Source organism: Micromesistius poutassou (genome assembly GCF_964030765.1).
Source record: "Micromesistius poutassou genome assembly, chromosome: 17".
In the NCBI taxonomy this organism is placed as follows: domain Eukaryota; kingdom Metazoa; phylum Chordata; class Actinopteri; order Gadiformes; family Gadidae; genus Micromesistius; species Micromesistius poutassou.
Window position 1 is genome coordinate 7,703,492 of NC_140287.1, and position 25,117 is coordinate 7,728,608.

At 45.1% G+C, this 25,117-nt stretch overlaps 2 protein-coding genes across 2 annotated transcripts in view; one reads left to right on the forward strand and one right to left on the reverse strand.

The window, feature by feature from the left end:
* Positions 1 to 1,760: 1,760 nt before the first annotated feature.
* kop (askopos) lies at positions 1,761 to 4,191 on the forward strand (the record flags this gene model as incomplete). Its single annotated transcript, XM_084481707.1, has 5 exons — positions 1,761 to 2,798; positions 2,898 to 2,974; positions 3,175 to 3,269; positions 3,462 to 3,552; positions 4,065 to 4,191. 5 exons carry the CDS (start codon positions 1,761 to 1,763, stop codon positions 4,189 to 4,191), a joined length of 1,428 nt encoding a protein of 475 aa, XP_084337833.1.
* Positions 4,192 to 8,631: 4,440 nt separating this feature from the next.
* Positions 8,632 to 25,117, reverse strand: part of fndc5a (fibronectin type III domain containing 5a) — a gene marked incomplete at both ends in the record, with an annotated part of 19,687 nt that continues 3,201 nt past the window's right edge. The window contains 5 exons of the mRNA XM_084482658.1: positions 8,632 to 8,691; positions 9,153 to 9,286; positions 9,587 to 9,676; positions 14,323 to 14,521; positions 16,393 to 16,508. Coding sequence (XP_084338784.1) covers positions 8,632 to 8,691; positions 9,153 to 9,286; positions 9,587 to 9,676; positions 14,323 to 14,521; positions 16,393 to 16,508 — 599 coding nt within the window. The remainder of the gene's footprint in view (positions 8,692 to 9,152; positions 9,287 to 9,586; positions 9,677 to 14,322; positions 14,522 to 16,392; positions 16,509 to 25,117) is intronic.

Here is a 25,117-nt window from a genome sequence, read left to right on the forward strand (position 1 = left end):
ATTATTTTTATAATGCAAAATCTATTTTTGCATTCCATGTGTCCCACTATGACGCATATGTAATGGAAAGTTACATTCAGGCTGAAATCCATAGGTATTGTACAATATACTGTACCAGTATGTCAAAGTATTTGATTGCAATGATCTGGTCTATTCTCTTCTCTGCAGGGTTATTGGTCCCACAAATACATTTTGTTAATGTTTGCAAATAACTTAATTGAGTAATTATTTACATACACCTTATTAAAATCCCAATTCTGTGTAATTTCTTCTTGTAATTTCTTCTTTTTTCTTCTTCTTGTATGTACATAAATGTTTGGTCATTTTGGGTCTAAACTGTTTTATATTGGAGCTAAATGCCATTGTTGGTCCGGTAAATTTCAGTTGATGGTAAAAGCCATTTTTACTGAAAATAAATATAATTTATTAATTTATTATTTAAACACACACATACACTTTAGTCTTCAAGCCACAGTGTTTACAACTGTGATCTTTTTAAATGTCACAACATTTTCTCTCACAACTAAATACTGTTTGTAATGCTGTAATCATCTGTGAACAGAACAATAATGCTTGCTAAAGAAGGAATGCCCATTACACAATCTCCTGGGAGTTATGGAGCTGCAATCCATATCAAACCACTTAGTAATCACGCACATCTCATCTGCCTCTTGTAATTCAAGACAGATTTATTCAGCTTTCAGCAATATTTCTGTTTCTTCTTAAGCCAGTAAAACAAATCTGCAACTTAATCGGTGTGTGTTGAACACTTCTATCTAATTCAATATCGGTTGTGAAATCTTTAATCTGAATCAGTCAATATAAGGCAATGCATGGACTGATAGAATATGACAAATCGAATATGCTATTCTTAATCAGATGAGAAGCATAACTCAAAATTTAGGCTAGTCTAGGCAGATTTAAAAAATGCTGTACAGTCCGTGCCGATATTACCATAGATGTGATATGAACACGTCTAGAGGTCAGTGATGTAGGCAGGGTGTGGTTGGTTAAAGTTAATAAAACAACAGTCAAATATAGATAAATGTGACTTCCATTGACGTCAAAAAACGTCCAAAAAAAAGGATATCCTTCCTTTTAGTGTTCCGTGGGAAAGACAATTAACCAATCAATTGAATTCCCGACCAGACGGTCACGCCCAGCAGGTGTTCGCAAATGTTTGAATCCTTCATGCGCGCGCTTGAGAAAAGTTCATGGGACAGCCGTTACATCGCACTTACACTCTTTAGTTTGCGGTAAGATTACTTTTCGGCTTGTTTTTCAAGTGTTTATTCGCAATAAATACCGTGAATAAGGTTGTTTGGGCTTTTGAAATGTAGTAAAAACGAATCATTTACATATTCATTGAGCTAGCCGACCGGATAGTGCAGATATTGGGGCGAATGCTAGCCTCCCACCGGGTCTGCCAGGGCCCAGGTGGCGGGGCTGGCCACGTTTTTATTAAAAGACCTGGGATTTATTTAGTGTGTAACCCAAGATGCTTCGAGGCCCAGAACAAATATCAGGCTTCTGTTACTTGTTAGTCTTTCTTGTGACTAATGTACTCTTTGGATTTAGCTTCTGCTAAATGCCCTTAATGTAATTGTAGTCTATCATACAGTACAACGGCGCTCTTCCTCCACGATACAATTAGTTTTTTACAACCAGTAAAAATTTGATTGAACTACAATCAGAGTAATCGAGAGGATTATCTCAAACGTGATTTTCTTTGAATAATTTCCCTCTTTCCTCCCACAGACATGGAGAAGGCCAGACAACCCGGGAAAACCCTCTTAAACACACTGAGATACAATGACCACTTCTCTGCTGGACCTGTGCACTTGAAACCACTGTCACCTTACTGCAGACCGGCTAGTGGCACCCATGAGGGCAGCCTGGCTCTTTTTAGGGACATCCCCAGTCCTTTCTCTCAAATGGTGGTGAGGAACATTCCTCTTAAGCGGATATTGGATGATTCGTGTCTGGACAATTCAATCGAGACACCAGCAAAAAAGCCCTACATCCCAAGTACCGCCTCGCCAGATCTTGGTCTTGGTTGCGATTCATTCAATGTGGTCACCCCGGAAACGGTTTCCCGGCAAGGGCTATTAGAAAGACAAGAGGACATCAGAAGACAAACTGAGGATGCTCTTGCGGGTGTAAAGTCTCATTTGAATTTATCTTCGTCTTCTGAGACGTCAGATGGGTCTCCACCAAATGATATTGTCTCAAAGACAAACAGCCGTCCATTGTCGCCATACACTGTAACCCGTGGCAATGTATTTGACTTCAATATTGACAACATCTTGTGTCTCAGCCCTATTACCTGCGACGCAGGACCAGCCCCCGGAGCGACCAATAATGTCAAGGGCTGCCTGTGTCACAGGAGCCACGGCCCTCTGACACGGCCCTCTGACACTCTGGCTCTGAATCCAACAGCAGGGCAACAGATGGGAGCGGGAGAGAGCAATAGTGGCGCCGCTGCTGTACAAGTTAATGATGGTCATCTCTCTCACGGCCCCGTTCAATTCCTGAGGGAGGTAAGTGGCTCCTCTCAGCCTCTGTTGAAGCCCCGCAAACTCCGCAAGGTCCACGCAGCCTCCCTTAAGGGGAACCAGGATTTGAAAGAGGTGCTGGGTACCATCAGCGCTCCATCGGGTCCCAGCCGGGCAGAAGCATTGGAGGTCAAGGTCAAGACGGGCTGCGGCGCGCCACTGTTTGAGTCAACCATATGTGAAAGCGAAGAGGCTCACACAGTGGAGAGCAGCTTTGAGGACTCCTTGCCGCTCGAAGTACAAGTGAGTTGTACCTGCTGTAATCGCAAAACGTGTATCGATGTGTCAACTCTTTTGAACATTTACCTGGTTGTGGTTCTTGTGTGTTTTTTTAACTTGTAGGTGAGATCCGTCGTGGTTGTGGGGAACAGACACGCCTCCTGGAAAACCGCCCCAGCACTTTCACCAATAAGTAAAAGGTTGTGTGTGTGTGTGTGTGTGTGTGTGTGTGTGTGTGTGTGTGTGTGTGTGTGTGTGTGTGTGTGTGTGTGTGTGTGTGTGTGTGTGTGTGTGTGTGTGTGTGTGTGTGTGTGTGTGTGTGTGTGTGTGTGTGTCAGAGAACAGTGGGTCATGTTGATGGGAGAAACTAGTAGGTTTCCTTGTTGCTTCTGTCCCATAGGCCAATGCCTTTCCATAGTGGGTGGGATTGGCACCGTAAGAAGCGGCTCTATATGGATTCTATCACCAGACATACCCAGGAGAATTCTTGTCCAGGTAACAAACAAACAAGTCTCATGAGTTGACTCAAGCTATTTTGTAAAAAATATGATTACCAAGGAAGCTTGATCTCATCAATGTGGTCCAGCTCTAGCGTGCAACCTTCCATCTTCCATTGCATGGGCCCTCAGCCACAGATCTGTCTATACTATGAGGATCATGGCCTGACTGAGAACACTCTGGGTTCAGGTACCGCCATGACCGAGCTGCTGCACCTGAGGGGCAGTTTGGGTGAGACGCTAGGCGACCAGTGGCAACATCCGTCAGACCTCACCACAAGGTAACGTGTGTGCGTGTTGATTCCATTCAAATGAGGTAACCTAAATGTTGTTGAATCTCGCAATTTGTTAATTGATTAATAAAAAAAAGACTTCATAGAATATCAGAACAGGTAATTTAATACTTTTTGTGCCCCCACAAGAGGGCGCCCCTGACTTGTAAACCCCTTACAGACCATAGACTGTTACAGACGTCATAGGTCCAGGTATCTTTTGTGAATTGACCACATTCTAATTGTTTTTCATCATTACATTTATGCTCTTCATGCTGGCAGCCATTGTTTTTCATCATTACATTTATGCTCTTCATGCTGGCAGCCATTGTTTTTCATTATTACATTTATGCTCTTCATGTTGGCAAACGCGTCACATTGCTTTGTGTCACATATTAAGTGGAAGGCTGCTCTACAAAGAAATCTAGTTCATGCGGAATTGTGTGGGGGTGGGTGGGTGCATTACAAGGGCTTGTATCCTTCAGCTGCCGTTTTAGTGTGAAAATGCTTGTTGTTCTTAGAAACCACCAAAAACGGTTTGGATACATGAGACCTACGATCTCTCTGGCAGAATGGAAGGCCCAGAGCTCCAGAACCCGCCAGGGCTTCTCCATGGTCCCACAGATATCAGAGGAGTCCAGTCGTTGACAAGGGCAGCAAAAAAATAAAAATCTAAGTTTGTTTCTATTGAACAGGAGTTAAAAAAAATCAATAACCAGGATTGTTTGTTGTACAGTGCTATTGTTCTGCCTGTCCCCACTGCTGTCTAAAGAAATTTCCCTGAATTGTTTTTCAATGTCCACTGTTTGTTGAACATTTTTCATCTGATAATTTTTATAATTTGTTTTATTGCATTGATCTAAAATATTGATATCTTTAAGTATTTGCATGTTTTGATCATTTGTCGTTGATCACTTTCCAAGTCTATTTCTTAACGTGTCTTACTCTATGCATGACTTTTTATCCTGACTGCTGTGACTATTTGTGTTTTGTTTGTGAAATTTAAAGTTATTTGATGGCACTTTACACTTTTAGTTTTGATACATTAAAACGTGTGTAATGCAGTGTAGGACCTCCTTTTCATTAATGCTTGGTGAAGCCAATACTGAGTCCCATTTATTTTACTCTGCACTCTTCAGATGCACAATACAATGTAAGGAATAATTGGCTGCAGTATAGGGAGCCAGTGTAGTTATGCAAGTGGTTTGGCCAATGGAGAATCCGTACTGTTATCAGTAAGCCTGTCACCTAGGTTGTGTGCATGCTGTCAGCACTTTCCACCACAAAAGTCTTTAATGCTCTTTTCATAGGTCCTTTAGCTATGACTTACACTTAACCTCACACTTACGCCCACGGCATGTGACTTTTGGGTCACAAGGTTGAAGGGAATATCCTTGCAGCACTTCTTGCTCAGTCAAGCAATCACAAAGGTTCAGCATTGTATCGATGCCAGCGTTGGGCAGACATTTGTAGTAATCAAGGGGTGGGGGGGTGTGGGGGGGTCGAAAGACACCAGTGATTTGTTGGGTTCTGTTGCAATCCATTGATTTCTTTAAACATTGTAAACCCAGGCACGTTGCCTTAAAGCACTTGCCAACTCTAGGTTAAATGCCGTTTGGACCAAGAACCAGTTGAGTGGAATATCGAGAGGGAATCAGAATTTACCACCTCGTAGATATTATACTCATCTTTTTTTGATTGGGAAAGTGTGGCATATTCATCAGCATACTTGCATTGTGGTTGTATCCAGTATGTTTTAGATGGCAATGTTTAGTTAGTTTTGTGATCACTGAACACATGTTGGATGTTGGAGTAAACATGAAAGATGATATTTTTTATTACATTTTCAAGCATACACAAGTAAGCATACACCATATTCTTCATTAGGGAAGTTGTGTAACCTTGTGCATAACAATTGAACCGTGCTAGCCCTCTGTAAGCATTGACTACTGTATGCTTTATGCACGCAAAAAAACAAGATGGTACTGACAAAGCACCCTGCAGAACCATGCGTTATGGATGTTGCTAAACAGAAAAAGGAAAAACTAAATGGCCAGCCTCGTTATTGTTATGTTGACTTGCATTTTCCAGGCATGTTCAATCCTCACATTTTGAAATGGCCAATGATTTAAGGCTCAATGCCAGCTTATTGTTATTGTAACACAAAAAGGGTCATCGTTTGAAAAAACTAAACGGCTTAACAGTGGCTTAATCTCGAGGCTATAGTGGAACATTGAACTTTTACAGTCTTCACAATAAGTCTGTTTAGAAAATGGTTTATATTCCCTCTATATGGATGACGGCTTATACCATTTCTGGTATAATTATAATAAACTGTTGAAAAGATATATGGGACATTACGGTTGGACACAGCTTTCTTCCATAGATCCACACATAAATAACCATTAAACATCTTTATGCTGAATAGCATCCTTCACAATGGTAATTTAATAATAATTTAAGTGCATGACTGCTGACCCAAAATCTCAAAGACCTCCAAGTTGGTGATAAATAATATATATTTACAGTAGCATCTGGGCTATATTAATTAAAATGTGTATAATACAGTAGTTAACAATGTTTTGTCAGAAAGTCTTTCCATAAATGATAATACAAGCACAATTTAAACAGTTTAAAGTGAAGGTGAATACACATGGCCTGAGGGAAAAACCAAACTGGAAATCGGTTATCGTCATGTTAAGACACAATAGGAAAGGAAATTCTCCACGGGAGGACTGTCATTATCGGTTACACTGCCGGTCGATGGATATTGATTGAGCAAGCTACCTTGGTGTTATGGAAAATAGGTTTCCAATCCACTGAGGTGCTGATAATCATGGCCTAGAGGCAGCATGCTGCTCTGAGACTTTCTGAGCAGCCATAATGTCTATGTTCGGCTATTGGTCAGTTGGTGGTGTGTTGAACTCCTGCTGATCTCCTTTGCGGCTTAGCATGTCCCTTGACATCACTCGCTGTTAAAGCCCTCGTCTTTCCCTGGCTGGAAACGCTGCTCATCATGGCAATGGGACGCTTTGAGCTGCTGTTGTCATTATAAATAGAAGGGGAACAGAGGGAGCATGAAAGGGAGGGATAAAAGGCCGCCATTGTGTTAGCTAGCGTTCAGAAACCTTTCGTGACCTTCTATCGCTTGCATGCCCTTTTCCCTCACGCTCTCTTTCCCTGTACATACGGACAGGGTGCCCATCTATACGCAAGTGTGCCCAGATTGTGTGTACACAGTCAATGCCGAAACTCATATTGACTAACAAAGTATAGATGGCTTGATGTTTTGTCATTCAATTGCGCAATTTCCCTCACTTTTTTCCCCCTCTCGATTACAATTTCTGCTCTTCATGTCTCTATTCTAACGCACACCAACAACACAACACATTGTGATAGATATACCGGACAATTGATAAGAAAGCTGTGATTCATCACCTGAAGCTTCTTTACAGCACAGAGCAAGTTACATTGCCCCAAAACCAAATGCCTACTAATTTCAACTTCAGCTGTTAGCAGGTCCTCTGCGAGAAAAGAGGGCTGCCAAACATTTTCATATTTCTTTGTCTCTTCATACATCTCTCCAGCACGACACAGAAATGAATCCTAAATGTATTTACACATTAAAATGTCATGCCTTCCATGATATATCTTGAAGACAAAGTTCCATCGATTTCAGCAGTTGCGTAGTGTCTCATAGCTTAATGTACACGGGTCACCCTTGTGTCATAGATTTAAATTCAAGTTTGGAAATAGACATTGTTATATTGACATATTAAACATTTAAATAATAGGACTTCAAGTGAGGCATTGGGCCGGTGGACATTCCTTCTATAATAAAATGGAAGTTATATTTTTAAGGCAGTTCTATTGTGTTTTAAGCAGCCCTCTAAAGCACTTCTTATTTATTCTCCTTTGATTTATATGTAGCTATAGTTACCTCGTACCCACCACAGCACATTCACTGTTGGGGGAGAAAGGGTTGAATTGGCCCATTGACAAACTGCACAGCTCAGTCTACTCGATACATTGCTCCATACATGAGTGGCAACACTTTTTCCTGTTGTTGCAATGTTGACCAGTTGAAAAATATATTGGTAGAAGCCCTTCTTTCTCTGTGACATCTCGGTTCCAGATGTGAAAATGGAGTCTGTTGGTTGAGGTGGAAACTTCTGTGGACTCTTTATAAACCTTTAGAATTTATCAAACCTTGGGTAAGGACATCAAGGTCAAACAAAACTGCCCTTGGAAATCGAGGGCCTTTTATTAATCATAAAGAGTGGGCCCCTACAATGAGCCCCACAGAGACTGGATTCCCTGAGAGGGGACAACCATCTCACAGAAAGACATTTCCCAGAAGTTGCAGAGAGACTGCAGATGAAAAAAAGATGATGGAAGGGTAAAGGGAGAGGAAATAGCACTGGAACAGTCAGCATCATGTACACGTCTGATTGCTGCATCTTCCACCACACAAATGATGTACTTGATGCGTTACAATCAAAAAGAAAAGATCAGGGTGAGAAGGCTGGGGGGGGGGGGGGAGCAGTGATGGCCGGGGGGGGGGGGGGGGGCAGAAGATTACAGGGCAGACGAGTGAGTCATCCAAAGAGGATGGGTCTCACTGCTCTGTGCATCTCCAAAAAGGCTGTGTTTGTTGGCTACGTGCAGTAATACGGCGGGTACAGAAACAGGTGATAAAGGGGGGAGGGGGAAGAGAACAAGGATAGAATTAGTCCCTAGTTCCATCGAGCGGCCTCAGTCTCCATGTACAGGTTGGTTGGGGACTGGACGTGGGACGTGGGTGGAGCTTGTTTTATCAAGACTCATATCTGTGCCCGCTTGGCCCTTATCTCTGCTGCGGCCACTAAGGACCTCTGCGACGCCACGGCCAAAGTCTCGCGTGACGGCAGCCTCTGCTCTGAACCCAAGCACCGGAAGCCAGGCCACGGTCAGCAGCCTCTGGAGTCCCGCGCCCTGCTCCTCCAACAACAAGTTCCCTCTGCCTCATGGCCAGAAAAAACAGAGTGGTAGCGGGCCTGTTTCTCTGCGGGAACACAAGGTCTTTATAAAGAGACAGCGTCCCGGCGGTCACACCTCGATGATGTTGACAGACGGAGTTCTGTTGTTGTTATTGTTGTTCCTGGGATGCTGAAAGGGAAGCGGGAGATGAGAACTTTGGCAGGCTCTTTGATTTGGTTTTGTCATTTCGTACATGCTGAATTTAGATGAGCTGTCATTGGGGGTTGGATATTGGCTAGGTAGAGACATGGGATTTTGATTCAAGTCGATTTAGAAAAATGTTTCTTGTCACGCAATTGGATTTGCCTTATTTTGTGAAGGCAGAATATATGACGTAGTGTGAGGCAGATTACGGAATATTTCGACCATATGTGCAGTACTATTGATAATACCCAAAAGTAGAATTAGAAAAAAACGAAACAGGAAATTGACGCAGATGGTGTCATGAATTTGTATGAGGCAGCAGATAATTATAACGCAGATGGTCAAGAGGTGTCCGGGACCATTCACCTGCCCGCTGCAGCTCGGGTAGGGGCCCGGGGTTGGGGAGGAACAGTAGTAGAGGGGTTGGTTGTGGTAGTTGGTTATACCTTACTGCGCAACAGCCCCCCTGACTGATGCTCAGGCGTACTGCACTCTGAGGAGTTCTTGGCTTTGTCCTTGTTAGTGTTTGGCTCGTTGTCTTTGATGATGTCGTACTGACGGCAAAAGAGCGCAATCACACCTGCAGATTAGAGGCAGGAAGGCCAGAGAGGGGGAGGGCAGGAGAGAGAGAGAAATGGAAGAGAGAGAGAGCGGGCTATGTGAGAACATATTTCTTATTAAGCGGCAGTCATCACACGACATGTAAGGGTAATGACACCTTACCTCACAAGACAAACGACTGACCTCCCAGTCACCCTCAGCGCCACAAAGACGGGCCAGATTATCTGTAGCAAGCCCATACCGTTGAAACACCTTGATCTCTATGACCATGCGCAGGGTGTGTGGGGGTTGACCTCAGTGGTGTGTTTCAAAGTCTCACCTGCCCACATGATCAGGACCACCACGATGATGATCAACTCCCCGGCCCTGAGCTGCGCGCTCTGGCCCACCTCCTCCATGGTCACTTCGTCTGCAGGCGACACAACAAAGGAACAGTGAATCCATTATTCAGTCTGGCACTGAAACAGGTAATTTTGTCACTGTAACATTCATTTGTGCAGCGATTTTACAAATGGCTCCCAAAACTAGACATGGCAAGCTACAGGGACTTGGCATTAAACATGTGTGATGTGCAGCCTTGCGGAAATTCAAAACGCCAACGTCTTTGAGAACCTTGAGAGGATGAAAGAAGTGCTTGAGTACATTAAAGGTATGTTGTGTTGATGGTGATCAACACAAAGAGTAGACACACACACACACACACACACAGACACACAAACACACACACTGAGTAAGTATTTGAACCAAATTCGATCAAACTCGTTTGTGAGTCTCTGAGGGAAATGATGGATAGATTGACCAGGAGGATTGACACTCCATACCAGAGATAAAGAGAGATAGAGGGGACCAAGGGATGAAGGAAAATATAAAGAGTAAATCACAACGGTCAGAATTGATCCAAGCTGATTCTAATTCTGAGAGAGATCAGGGACTCTGATATAGATCACTACTCGTCACCAATGCCCACTGGGCAACAGTAAAGAAGGGAACTAGGATGGATTGAGTGTCTGTGCCTGTTTGTATGCGAATGTGCTGTGCTCATGCCCATTCGTCTTGCACGAACTTCATGGTAGATTTCACCATGTAAGCCTGACAGACACGTCTAGCGCGGGGCTTTTGTGCTCTTATGTTGCAGAAATCAATGACTCAATCCGCGGTCCGCTGCATCTTGTTGTAGACAGCCCTTTCTTTTTATTGAGACAGACTCGGGAAATCACAAGGCCCACACCACATGCTCTGCTGGCTTCTAGCACTGAGCAATTCACTCTAGCAGCCAGCGTCCGTTGCCCAGTATTAACAAATTAAAGTGCAGCAGTCCGAGTCCCCAGCTACACTTGCAGGCCAGCACCCTGCGTGTTGATTTGTCAGCCGTGACCTCACTGATGCATCCTCACAAATCCCCTTGATGATGTTTGACCCTGTGCTACTGGTACAAAGAGAATACTTAACTTTTGATTATATATAGATCTAAAAGTATTCTTTTGGCAATGAAAGATACATCAAAGGCGATCACAGAACAAATGCAATAAAAATGTGCAAACTCTGAAGCCAGCTGTATTTCAACTTTAAGATTAAGATCTGTAAATTACCACCTGACTAAGTTGTCCGATTTACACAACAGTCAAAACAGCTTGCAATTACCTCCCACCAACGGAGAGTTGACATTACATTTAGCTTGTAGGCCAAATACAAAACGACTGGCAACCAAAATGTTTTTGGTAACCAAATGGCTTGATAATTGAATGACTCTTATCAGCCAGGTTTCACTGTGCAATGGTTATCTATTTAGAATACAACAAGGCTGTAATATAGTTCAGACTCATAAAGAGTGAACAGCAGGTGGATGAGGCAGATGGCAGAGCTGGCAATGCGTAGTAAGTAGAGAAAATGGCTTCAGTTTGTGGTTTTGCTTGATAACTGATAACTTGCTTCGGAACAGAAATAGAACAATCAGACATAGAAATATGAAAATTGGGATATATGAAACTGATAAGTACGTTCAACCAATTGTAAATTGTTTTAGTTCATCTGCAGGCCATCCTTTTCCTTGATCCTTCAATCATTAGTTTTTCACATATTGGTGTGCTAGTTTGTAATATGTAGTAGTTTGTAATATGTGTGTTGGCTTATAACACACACACACACACACACACACACACACACACACACATCATTTCTGCTTTTGAGAATTCTGACTTTTTCTGCTTTGACAGTAGAAATGGTCTCTGTTTTGAACTCTTTGAACTAATTTCTCATTCTGCCATATCACTGGTTCCACTGCCAGTTTCCCCCTCTATTAACCTCTCTGTCAGACAGACATACAAAAACACACACACCAAACACTTCCCTGTGATCCGTTGACTCCATGCTACGTTTTGTACTCTTCCCCGTTCTCTTTTTCATCACAATCCTTCGAAGACTTCAGATCCAGTGCTGATCCAGACGCGAGCAGAGCAGAACCAAACCCTCGCATTATTATGCAGACTCTTCTTCCTCTGTTCCATTCGACAGATCAGCAAGATATGTCCGAGAAAAAATGTACTCTGAATTGACTTTTGTGACATAAAAGGCAGCCTTGATGGCTGTCAAAGGGGGACAATGCACTAAGCCAGTCAGAATGATGTGTGCACAGGGAAAAATATTGGAGTGGTCCATAAAGTATGTAAGCAAGTATGTTCGCCTGTCTCCCCACTGAATTTATAATTATTTAGTTGTTGCCAAATAGGTTTTCGATTGTTTATCACCCCTCATAAAATAAAACAATTTCCAGTTCTTTGTCATGCGTCCATATAACAAATCACTGTTTTGCCATACTTTCCAGTGATGGGAAGTCAATTCAGAGACAACCCCCTTCACAATGTAGTTTAAATTCACTTAACAATGGTAAAGGAGGTCTGATAATCCTCTCAGTTGTCCTCCTGGGGTTCTGAGCCATCCGGAGGTAATTAAACCAACACCCAAGAAATAGGCAGTGAAAACGAGACGTGAGAAGGAGGTGGTCTGCTACTAGGGGCTAAACTGGCTCTGTAGGATATGAGTGGAGGATAATGAATCACACAGACACACTCTGAGGAGGTGAGGCTGTCTATGAGTTTGTGTGTGTGTCTTTGTGTGTGTGTGTGGGTTTTGAGAGGAGTGGGACAGGATGGGAGGAGTGATGGAGCGCATACACAAACACACGCACACACACACACACACACACACACACTCAAACACACACACGCAGACACACACACACACACACACACACACACACACACACACACACAAATACATATGCAAAGATGTTGCAAAAAATGTGTGCAGCGCTGATGAGAGAATTGGGCTTCATCTGCGTATGTGTATTGCACTTGTTTCTTAAAGAGTGGTGGACATGGTGGTGGTGGTGTTAGTGGTGGCAGTGGTCATCAGAGCCAGTGAGGTGCTGCACTTCGTTCTCCAACTGCCCTCAGACTCACACACAAGAATCTCGCAAAGTGCCAGCTGTCAGCGATTGAGCAACATAACTCAGCAGAGTCTAGGCTTTCCCCTCCAGAAAGCTCCAGTAGTCTGTTTGTCTTGACGTTTGCTAATGCGATATCCCGTGCATTTCTTTTGTGCCATGTATTTTTTACTCGGAGAGGACTAAAAGTGTCCTGACGTTCTTTGTGTCTCTCTTTATTTTATTGCCTATTTAAATATGAGTTAGTGAGAGAGTGCAGCATGAGAGAGCGAGACAGAGAGAGAGAGAGAGAGAGAGAGAGAGAGAGAGAAATGGAGTGTCGTCATCATTTGTTTTAGGTTCAGCGGGCTACACCGGAAATCATCTGCCATTTAGCCTGAGGAAATAAATGAGAAAGCCAGACTCACGTACACCAGCAACAACAGACAAACAAATCCCTCTCGTTCAACACGACTATTGATTTTTGAAAAAAATGGAAAACTGAAGAAAGATATGCGAGGCTGACCCGTAGGCCTGTGCGCATACGGTCAGTTACCATGGGCGATTAGAAAAAAAAACTACTCAATTCTTGTGTTTTATGAATATGTTTTATCCTTCGTAGTCCAGTGATCAAGAGTCCCACCCCCACTCTGACCCTATGAACCCGCCTGCTGCTTAAAGCCGGGCGTGGACTCGAGGAGAGAAGAGAGAGGAGGGCATAGGGCTCCAGCCAAAAGAGCATCCATCGGGTGCTCCACCTCGCAGCACCCTGACTCCCTCCGTGCTGCCCTCTGCCACAAACGTCTTCCTCCCGAATGTAGTTTACTGTGGAGGGGTGAATCCCACAGAGAGGCGCATCAACACCCCGCCAGGAGCAGTGCACAGCCGCCCTCCTGCACCACCCCTTTTCCACACGTCCCGGCCTCCCTACAGACAGCAGGGGCGAGCGCCGGAAGCGTTCTGTTGTGAAATTTCATTTCACGCTTTAGGTCCTTGTTGATTTTACATTGTTTTATTTCCTTTTCCCCGATAAGCACTTTGTAAGTCTCTCCACAAGCCAGCACCGCACTATTCCCATCGGCCGGCCGAGGGCCAAAAAGCCCAAGCCCAGCACAAGCCTTTTCCTCTTGCTTCCTTTATTGCAGGATTTGCAGGCGAGGTTCACACAGTGAGCGATGGATACTTGCAGGAACGCAATCGCTGCACATTCAGGGCTGTACCTACAGGGTGACAGGATAAGCTAGTGGTTAGAGTGCTGCGGGACTCCCAGCCTTTGAAAGGCTCTGAATTCAAAACCCCAATGTCCTTCGTCTACTACCTGTAGCCTGCCCTCCTCGGGCATGAGGCCTCAGGTTTGACTTGTAACCTGGAAGGTTGCTGATCCCCGGCTCCTCCTAGCTGAGTGTCCCTCAAGGTGTCCCTGAGCAAGACACCTGACACCACTGCTGCCGACGCGCTGGCTGTAGCCCTGCGAGGTTTGACCGCGCTGTCGGTGTGTGAATGTGTGTATGAACCATTGCAGGACGCTTTGGGATAAAAGTGTCTGCTAAATGCCCTAAATGTAATGGCTATTCATTCTAAGATGAATACCGTGTTAAATAGCATTCTATATGGATCTACTGTGCGTGTCTTACCGTTACTCTCGGAGGCCAGCGTCTCGGCCTCTTTGGGCGTCCGGAAGTTCAGAGGTTTGCTCTGCGGGCTCGGCCCCAGCATACCGATGGACTGGACGTGCACAATGTAGTCTGTCTCCTCCTCCAAGTCCCATAATGCACAGGAGTTTGTGGTGGTGTTCACTTCCTGGATGAAGCGCAGCATGCGTCCGTATTTCTTCTGTTGGAGATTAGAAGGACAGCGAGAGAGAGAAAGAGATTACAGGCCCCTTGAAATTGAAATATGAATTTAGAGGTTAATTCAGAAACGTATGTACATTTGAGAATTGGTCTGGTGATGTCAGGTTAACAAACACCAACACCTATAGAATGTTGACCGACCACCATATAATAGATAGCGGTGTTCATTAGTTGGGCCAGTCTGCAAGCAACTTTAGATATTATACATTTTCCTGTTGACCTATTTTTGAATGTGCTGTGTTGTGCAGATAGGTAAATGAGGTAACGATAACCGTTATACTGTAGATGTTTGGTGCAGATGTTTCAATGTTGAAAAGAGGAGAGCCAACAGCTGTATCTTGGCCCTGCGTTTAACAGTATGCAATGGAGTTGCAGGCTATGGTGTCGCTACAGCGAATGCAACAGATGGTTTGTGAAGCTCCATGATTGATTTGAATGGATGAGATCCACCCAACATAGCGGTCCAGATTCCTAACTGTTGAGCAAAGTGCTTCAGCAATCTGTCTTACATTTAATTCACGTTGGCATGGAAACGTATGGGATGAGGATTTTGCGTAATTGGATGTTAATAAGAGGACATCTCCACTATGGCTCTGCAGCAGACTTGCTCTGGCAGCTGCTGCACGACTGACCATCAGTCCCTTTAAATCACGACGTTGGAACATCATTCATGTATGTGGGCATTCCCATACACAGAATTGTTTTTTTTTGTGTGTGTGTGGGTCTGGGCATGTACACAAGAAGAGGAAGAAGTATCAATTATTTCTCTTTCACACAGCTGTCATCCTCCACCAACACTTGTCAGAGCGAGGGGACAAACAGCGGCGCCGAGGCATCTCTTGTCACTTCTTACAATGAGACGACACACGATGAGAGAGAGAGGGAGAAAGAGAGATGGAGAGTTACGCCACGTTTACATGATGACGGTCTGAACAGAAGACGCAAAAGTGGCATCGCGTCTTCACTTTTTATTCCGCGTTTAGACAAGCGTTTTCAGGAGAAAATCTGAATGCATACGGTGACGCAAAAGTGTGTGGAATTCGATTGGGATGCACACACATGCACACACTATCACACAACACCGCCATGTCTGAGCGCATGCCTAGAGAGGAATGGAAAGACTCCTGTAAGTTTATTAGAGCTGCCAGAGCAGCTTGAAGGTCCGACGCATGGAAATAATCTGACATGTTTGTTTATTTCCCTGTACTGGCGTATGTATGTGACGTAAACGCGTACGCGACGTGAGCAGATCTGAGCAGAGTTTTGCATCTTGGCAGTATAGACGGAAACGCTACGGCGGAGCGTATTCAAGTTTTCCACTCTGGAGGGTGGTTTCAGATTTTTGCGTTTTTAAGCCCCAAAAACGCTGTCACCGTCTAAACGTCGTTTTTACCCGCAAGCGTCCTTGTGTAAACGGGGCCTTAGAGAGATGTATATATATTAGGGGTATAACGATACACAAAAGTCACGATTCGGTACATACCTCGGTTCATCAAATGCCTTACACAAATCAAACATCAAATACAATTGAGGATAAAAACACAATAAAGTCCAGGACTTATTACCATTGTGGTCCTTATCACAAAACATCAGGACAAGACAAGACACTCAGTGTGAGTGTGTGATAATCAATAAAAACTTCAAAATTTTGCATCATACCGAAAAATTTTGGTACGAATACGCGTATCGTTACACCCCTAATAAATACTTTTTTTTTTTTTGGGCAAAAAACAACTGGTGATGAATTATAATTATTTACATAGGTGTTTATTGGTACGTTCAACAAACTTGTGTGTGTGCATGCCTGCTCAAGTGTGTGTGTGCGTGCTTGCGCGTGTGGACCATCAGTACCTGCTGTGTGATAGCGAAGCCAATGGCAAAGTCTGCCTCTGAGATGTCCCATGTCACCACGGCAGAGTTAGCCTTCAGATCCCTGAGGGTCACATTGAAGGGAGCTGCTAAGCTGTCTGCAGAGAGAGAGAGAGAGAGAGAGAGAGAGAGAGAGAGAGAGAGAGAGAGAGAGCGTTTGTGAGTAGGTTATTAGTGTAGACTTATCCAGCATCGATCTCCATAGGCATTAAAATACATTTAACCTGCTTCCATTACCTTAAAAAACAAAACAATGAAAGAATCAGACATGGACTATCACACCACACCGCTCCACAACACACATCCACAACACAACACACCTGTCAGACATTCTCTGTCAGGTAATTATTTCAGACAGTCAGACAAGCAGACAGACAGACAGGCATGTTCTGAGTCGCTAATGAAACATGAAGATGGGTTGTGAAGACCTCCTTCGTTTGGTTTGACTTTGATTGGTGTTCATTATTGTTTGTGTACAAATCATGCTCCAGTATAATGTGTTGTCAGGCGTCAGCTATGCAAATGTTATTGTTTGTCATGATAATTAAGCTGGGTTGTTTCAATTTGATTTCAATTTGAATGAGAGCGAGATGCAGGGAGGGAGACAAAGAGAGGGACTGAAATAGAGAGGGAGAGACACCAAGACAAAGAGAGAACAAGCAAGGGGTAAAAATATGGTTTTATTCTACATGGTGCAGCACCAATTAATTAATAATCTGCCAGGTTTGAAGTACGTTCACAATCTCTAGTTGTGGTTGTGGTCATGCAGTCAGATGGAATACAAAAACACTGAGCCTGGGACCAGATCCAAACCCATTAGGAGCTGTAGCCCCACTGACTGGGAAATAAAACCCATAGTCCAAGCGCTGCCATGTTTTAGCCTGTGGATCAGCTACCACAATATACAGCATGAGCACCGTTGAAATCTTCACAGACTGTAATGTGCTGTCACCAATCCTGCTCTCTCTCTGTCTGTGTCTCTCTCTCCATTACTCTCTCTTTCTCTTGTTCTCTCTGGAGAGAACGAGAGAAAGTCCTGCAGTGTCTTCTGCATGTATTACATACCTTCTAGGGAAGAGAACTCTGCTAACCTTGTTGGTCTTTGTGGTCTGGGTTCCCATACTGTGTCCGACTGACTTTTAATCTAATTTATTGACGTTTTAGACATACATGTGTGAATAAATTTCTATCTATATATAATTGAATGTATTCAAAAATAATTGTTTTGTTTGTGTGGGTGCGTGTGTGCCTAAAACAATTCTGGGATTATGAATTATCAACACACACACACACACACACACACACGGTTTGAATAAACATGCACAGCATGCATTATAGAAGAGAAGATGGACTTGAGTCAGGAAACTAGTTTTACTAATATGCACTTTCCTAACCACGCAAAGTAATCACATAATGCACCCATATTAACCCATTTATAACAGGCTGTTTGCTGGAGCAGTTGTGGTTAGTTAGAGTTAAGTGGGGTAATGTGGGGCACCTCTGCCCCTCGACGTGAAGCGAGATTCGAGCTAGCAACCCTAGACGGCCGTCTCTATGGGCCCAGCACCTGCTCCAGTGTGCGTGGTTGTACGTGTGGATGTGACTTGTCTCTTTGGGTCCGGACAGTTGATCTGGAGCAGGCGTTAGAGCTAGTGTTCTGTGCATGATCAAAGGGCCGGGTTCTAAGTGGAACCCCTTCAGTGGTTCCCCTTCATCTCTGAACAATCACTGAAATGTGCTTCATTCATGTCAGACTACGGCTGCTTTAGTTCTTTGTCTGACTGGGTCGCTAATGGATTGGCTTGTTTTGTATAACAAACCATCACTTGAAGTGCAAATAGGCACACTGGGAATAACCTGCACACACACGGCCACACACCCATGGTGGGAATGTCTTCCAAACACAGCTCATCGGCTAATTGACTACCGGTTGGTCAAGTCTTCTTGAAATTGTTCTATTTTTTTTAAATCTCTGAACTGTAACATTAAGATTGATCAGTACCTCTAGGAATAGATTGCATTGAGCTCAGATAAAAAGGGCATTGGCCAATGCCACACTGCACCTAGGGGACTTTAACTGGGCTCCTCCAGACAAGGTCTCAGGGTGGTGGTGTTGGAAGACATTACCATTGTAATAAACCATTATTTATTGTAAGGCTGCAGACAATGATACGTGACAATGGTGCTCCATGCTGCTGTGCAGGAGATCTCCCTCGAAAGTGTGTAGCGACAGCTTGTTGAACCTGTTGCACACGTATTGCTCAATATGCAACAGGTGTGCAGCCTCAACCAGCCCCAGAGTCCAATCACTCTGACTCGGGTCAGGTGAGGCTGCTTAAATGATCATCCACACAAACTCCCACGGTCATCATCCCTGATTTAGTAAACAGGTCCATGGTACCATCTAATCCCCTTCCTTTTTCCATTATTTCCATTTCCATTTCCATTTCGGGCATTCTTTAGCAGACACTTGTGTCCAAAGCGACTTACAACCACTCATACACACATTTACACACTGACGGCGGTGTCAACCATGCAAGGTGACAGCAAGCTCGTTGGGAGCAGTTAGGGTAAGGGGTCTTGCTCAGGGACACCCTCGACACTGGGGATGAAACTAGCAACCTTCCGGTTACAAGTCAACCCACTGTACCTCCTGAGCCACTGCCACCCCCCCCCTCCCCATTTAAATATTCACCACAGTCCACCTTGCCCATGCTCACCGGTGTCCTGCATGCACTGTATAACTCACACATCACTACCCATATGCCAGGCCTACAGAGAGGCACGCACAGGAGGAGATTAGAGATGCAGGATAGCGGCGCCTCATGTCGCCGTCGGTGACGTTCTGATGACCGCATCGGCTGATGCCAGATGACAGGAAGGAAACCAGCTGATGCTGCTCGCCACCGGGGCTGTCTTCCTGCATCTTCCGTGCAGGTGGGGCTGTCACATGCGATCCAGCAACAGGTCTCTATCTGGGGGGGCTGGTCTCTATCTGGGGGGGCTGGTCTCTATCTGGGGGGGCTGGTCTCTATCTGGGGGGGCTGGTCTCTATCTGGGGAGGCTGGTCTCTATCTGGAGGGCTGGTCTCTATCTGAATATTTCTCTCTGTCTCTATCTCTCTCTGTCTTTCTGTCTCTGTCTCTTAGTCTCTTATTCTCTCTCTCTGTCTCTGTCTCTGTCTCTGTCTCTCTCTCTTCTGAAGCGTGTCATCCTGTACCTCTAATAAACACAACAACCACCAAACTCGGAGTGACGGCAAACGTTTAGGTCTCCTCGCCCACAGGGGGAATGTGTTTGTCTCGTTCCTCTGACACAAACCAACATCTCTGCTTGTAGCGCACATCAACACCCCAAGGCTTCGTTTAAGTTTAAGTCAACACACACTTCCAGGCAACAAGTACGTGGCAAAACAAAATATCCCTTCATCTGTGGTCCTCACAGTCGCTCGGTCGAGTTTTAATGTAAAAGTGAAGCTGGTTTATGAAGGAGGATGATTGGATATTGAGGAACAGGGGGGTGGGGGCAGACAACAAGGCACACAGCTATAGTAAGTAAACACGTATCCACTGAGAAGGTGTAGTCGGGATATGATGATTATTGTGTGCGCCCGTCTCTCAGTCTGAACCCTACTGACGAGGTGAACAGAGTGGAGAGGAAGGATTTAGAGGCAAAACAGAGATAAGGTAGATTGACAGGAGTTAATTCTCTGCCAAACCCTCCCACACACACGCACACACACTTGCACAGACTCACACACACACAGACACACATGAAGTCTGTTTTCTATTTTTTTTAAAAAGGTAGCACTTTGAGTCATGAAGGGTGATCCTGGTGAGCTTGTTGTGTGTGTGTTTCTGAAAGTGAAAGTGAAAGTACTGACAAAGATAAATTGGCTTAAGCACATTTTTGAGTGTGTGTATATGTGTGTGTGTGTGTGTGTGTGTGTGTGTGTGTGTGTGTGTGTGTTCTTGTGTGTCTGCGTGTGTGGGGAATTTTGTTAGCGCAGCCATCAAAGTGACAGCTAGTTTTCCGGCCCATACTGAGTGTAAACCAATGTGTTGACTTCATAGATATGATGACACCTGCTGATGAGGTGAACAGAGTGGAGTGGAAGGATTTAGAGACAAAACAGAGGTAAGGTAGATTGACAGGAGTTAATTCTTTGCCAAACCCTCCCACACACACACACACACGAATGCACACACGCACACACACGCATGCACACACGCACGCACGCAAGCACGCACGCATGCATGCACGCACACAGACACAGATAAAGTCTCCCTCCCTATAGAAGAAAAATAGATAGCACTTTAGACTAACTGAATTAAAGAATAACCTTTAGCGTAATCGTGCCAAAAAAACGAGAGTCTTAATCAATACAGCTTATTAATAAGGGAAGTTTATGCTCTGGGCTCTGCTTTTCCTTGCTTTCACTCCATATTTTCCATCTCTAACATCCATATCTTTCTCTTTTCTACGCATCTCCTCCTGGCACACACTATATGGAGGTCAAGGCCGTTGTTAAAGCTGTCCTGCTTCAACCCCCAGAAACACCGGAGCTGCCCTTTCACTCTTGTCTCCGGCCAAAGGGCAGCTGCTCCTCCTCATCCTCTTCCTCTTCCACCTCCTGGCTCCTGTCCCCTTTTGATTCCCCACTCTCTTCTAGGCCCGCTGGACTCAGTCCACTTTGCACTTTACTTCACATCTTTTGTCAAGGTGAAGGGAGGCAGACTGGCAGCAAGGGCAGAGAAAAATAAAATATTTTGGGCAAAAAGTTCACCACAGCTGGTCTGCACCACATGTATTAATGGAAAGAAAATAAAAGTAGCCCATCGGATTTATTGGAAACAACAAAACCTTGCATTTCTTGAGTCCTTAGTCGGCAGTTCACTGCTCGATAGTTTGAAGATCGATCCTCTTTTGTCTGGAGAACTTTTTGTACGATTCCTTTGTTCTGCTTGTTTTCCACGGCTACCTGTGGTTCAAATGTCATTTTATGGATTTGTGCAGATTGCTCCTCTGTTTAGCAAAGCTCATTTGCGGTGGCTCTGTTTTGCGTTGCGGGGAACACTTGCTGAACATCGCTGCAGCCACATATTGTTGTTCTCTGTAAAGCGCTTCTGCATTTCTTTGTGTAATTATCCATGCATACTACAAAGTGTAGTCTGCACACCAAACGCACACTACATGTGAGCGCACATTTGCAAAGAAGACATTTCGAACGGAAACAAAATCCCTTTTAGCGAGGGGGAAATCAAATGAGACAGCGATCGCAGGCGTGCATGACGTGTTGCGGGGGAGAAAGTGACTATAAATTAGCACTTGTTCATTAGCACGGCCTAGTCTAGCGACAGAGCTAACAAGAGTGTCGGGGGAATCTCGAGTGGTTGCCTCTCGTCTCCTTTCATGTGAACGCTAGTCGGAAGCGGGCTGAGGGCTTGTCTGCCCGTGCTCCCGATGCCCTGCATCGTTGCATGTGCTCAGCCGTCGCCCCCGCCCTCCCTCATAATGTATGCCATGATAAAGCCATCAGGATGCGGTGCTGATGTGTAGTTTGCCCTCGCAGGTGAGAACCTTGACTCATGGCCTCGTCCTTGCAGACACACTCTCTCACTCTCTCGCTTATTGCGTGCCCACACAGCAGTTAAGGTGGAGCGACGGTGAGGCGCTCCGGTGGGAAATTTAACAGTAAAAGTTAATGTTTCCCAATGGGCACTTAAGGCAGCTGTTAAAAGATTCAAAAGATTGGCATATGAAGCATGCATGTGTATAGTAAGTCATAAAGTAACGCCAGATCATGCTAGAGATACTCCTGCTTGTCACCGTGGCGCATTAGAGAGCGATCTATAGACTTTGTAGAAGCTTATATTATATTCTGCCCAAGCTATTTGAATACCTTGAATCCCCATGTGCTTGACACAGGTTCATTTAAATTGAAATGTTGAGAAGGGATAAAAAGAGGGAGAATTGCGAGCCGCTGTCCATTATATCAGCTCCTTTATAGACTGTGCGCCTCTATCGCAGACAAAATGTCTCCCTCGTGGTGCTTTCCCCGCAGCCTTTCTTCATTTTTGAACTTTAATTTTCTTTTTCTCAGCTTCAAAATCTATTTATTGCTATTCTTGGAACTGGTGTGGGCTTCTGGCTTCAACCAGCAACCCCCCCCCCCCCCCCCCCCCCCCCCCCGACACACACACACATCCCCTAAAACTAAACCTAAAACCCAACTCCCTATAAACCTCACCTTGGATCCATCTAGCTGGCTCTCACTTTCTGTTCTTAAGTTGCTGTATTTACGTCACACTGGCAGAACAGCAAGATTCTGGTGCTGGCTCTCACCACCAGAAGCTGATATGCGTCACCAAATCAGCTCGGCACCATGTGCCAGCGGGAGAGGCGGGGGAGAGAGACAGACAGAGAGAGGGAGAGAGAGAGGTCTCAGATGGGTGCAGAGCCCAGAGTTGCTGCCGTATTGACCGAGCCCGCCCATGTGCACCCGACTGTTCTCCCAATGATTTTGTAAGTATGCTGGACGCTATGGTGGAGTCCCATGGAGAAAGCATGGTCTGCAGAGAGAGAGAGAGAGAGAGAGAGAGAGAGAGAGAGAGAGAGAGAGAGAGAGAGAGAGAGAGAGAGAGAGAGAGAGAGAGAGAGAGAGAGAGAGAGAGAGAGAGAGAGAGAGAGAGAGAGAGAGAGACGGCATGAGATAGCATGTAGGGAGAGAGGGCAGGGAGCCCAGCACCAGAACAAACACACTTTCTATAGCTGAGCAGAGGGGAGGTGTGGAGTGGGTGGGATAACGCAATTCACAAGTTCCTGTTGAGTGTACAATAGTAACGGTTTCCACGCTTTAATGCGCAGGTGTGTGTGTGTGTGTGTGACGTTCTCGCATCACATTTTATTGTGCTGCAATGGTGTATTTTGCATGTGTACGCGTGGGTAGACACAGATGTGTGTCTGTGTGTGTCTTTGTCTTTGGCTCCTCTCTGGTCTGGTACTTGTGTATTGAGTAGCTGAGCTTACCCAGCCACCACCATTATCCAATAAACAGGCCTGTAGGCCTAGTCACTTCTTTTGTGCAGGAATGACTTATTTGCACTAAGGAAATGAATTCCCCAACCCTGAGAGAGGTAGACAAAGACCCAGGTAACCAGCCCAGACCCCACTACTTTTGTGTGTGTATGTGTGTGTGTGTGTGTGTGTGTGCTTGTGTGCGTGCGTGTGTGCGTGCATGTGCATGTGTGCGTGCATGTGCATGCGTGTGTGTGTGTGTCTGCGTGTGTGCGTGCGTGTATGTGTGTGTGTGTGTGTGTGGTTCTCAGATATAAGACTAATACTCTCTGCACTGATTCCCCCAAGGAGTTCACCGGCCACCGCCACCAAATGAAAGCGCTGCTCTGCTGGTGGGCCAAAGGGCCCCACATCAGCAGGAGGAGTGGGACTCAATAAGACCCTTTTGGGAGCCTGCACTCCCACATTGCACCCTGCTTCCCTCTGACGCAAGTGTAGCCGTGACACACATCACAGAACACGCCGGGACTCCTGCACCGCATTGATCTTTATCACATGGCAGCTTGGACCCCCGATGGCTGCTTAGACCCCCCCTGGTGGCTTACACTCCCTACCTAGATGATGATCACACACACACACACACACGCGCACAGGCACACGCACGCACGCACATGCGCGTGCACACACACGCACACACACACACACACAAACACAGGCATTCAAACACTCTCAAGCACTACACACTAAAACACATTGCATTTCTTTCTAAAGGAAAAAACGGCAACAAAAAGAATACAGCAAGAATACATAGTCAAATGAAGATCAACTTCACCATCCTACTCTTTCTTCAATGCTGTTTGCAATGCGCCCTTAGACAAAAGGAGAGTGGCCTTCTCCCAGCCTCTCCTCCCACCTTCCCCCGCCTGTGAGCTCACCCATGGCCGGGAGACACGTGGCCTCCACCTCCGTGGTCCTGCCCGGCCAAGTCTCCACGCCACGGGTGTGAGACAGGAGGGTGAAGCGGAGGTAGAGGATTAACAGCAGCTCTGTGTTCTCCCAACTCAGAGCCACAGAGGCTCCACTCATACATTATACATGTCCTGTACATTCAGGGACACCGTGCATGTGGCAAAGTGCTGAGCAAGCCACAGGGACTTGTTACTAGAACTGTTTATTGGTTTTCTTTACACACTGAATATATGGTAATTAAAAAATAAATGCCAGGTTATGGTCATGTATAAGTGGAAGAATATATTCTAAAAAATAATTTATACATCATTTGCACACACAACACAAACACCACCCACACACAGACACACACACACCCACACATCAAAATCCACACTCGTTCCGGCCTGGTGAAGAGCCTAGTGAGGGGGAGAGAAAGCTTGTGATTCAGTGGCCCAATCGTACAGTCCCACACAAACAGCAGGCCTACACCACATATATAGCACCTGCACTCCACAACAAGCCATAAACGTAACACAGGGCTGAAAAAAGAACAGTACCTGCATAAATGAAACTAAGACTATACCATCACGTGAACAACATCTGGCCTCTATATATATCCCTTGCATGTCTTGCATACGTCCCAAGCTGCGCACACATTGCTAACCTTATAGATTAAACTTGGTACAAAGGATGGACGCATACACTCAGAGACACACACACACACACACACACACACACA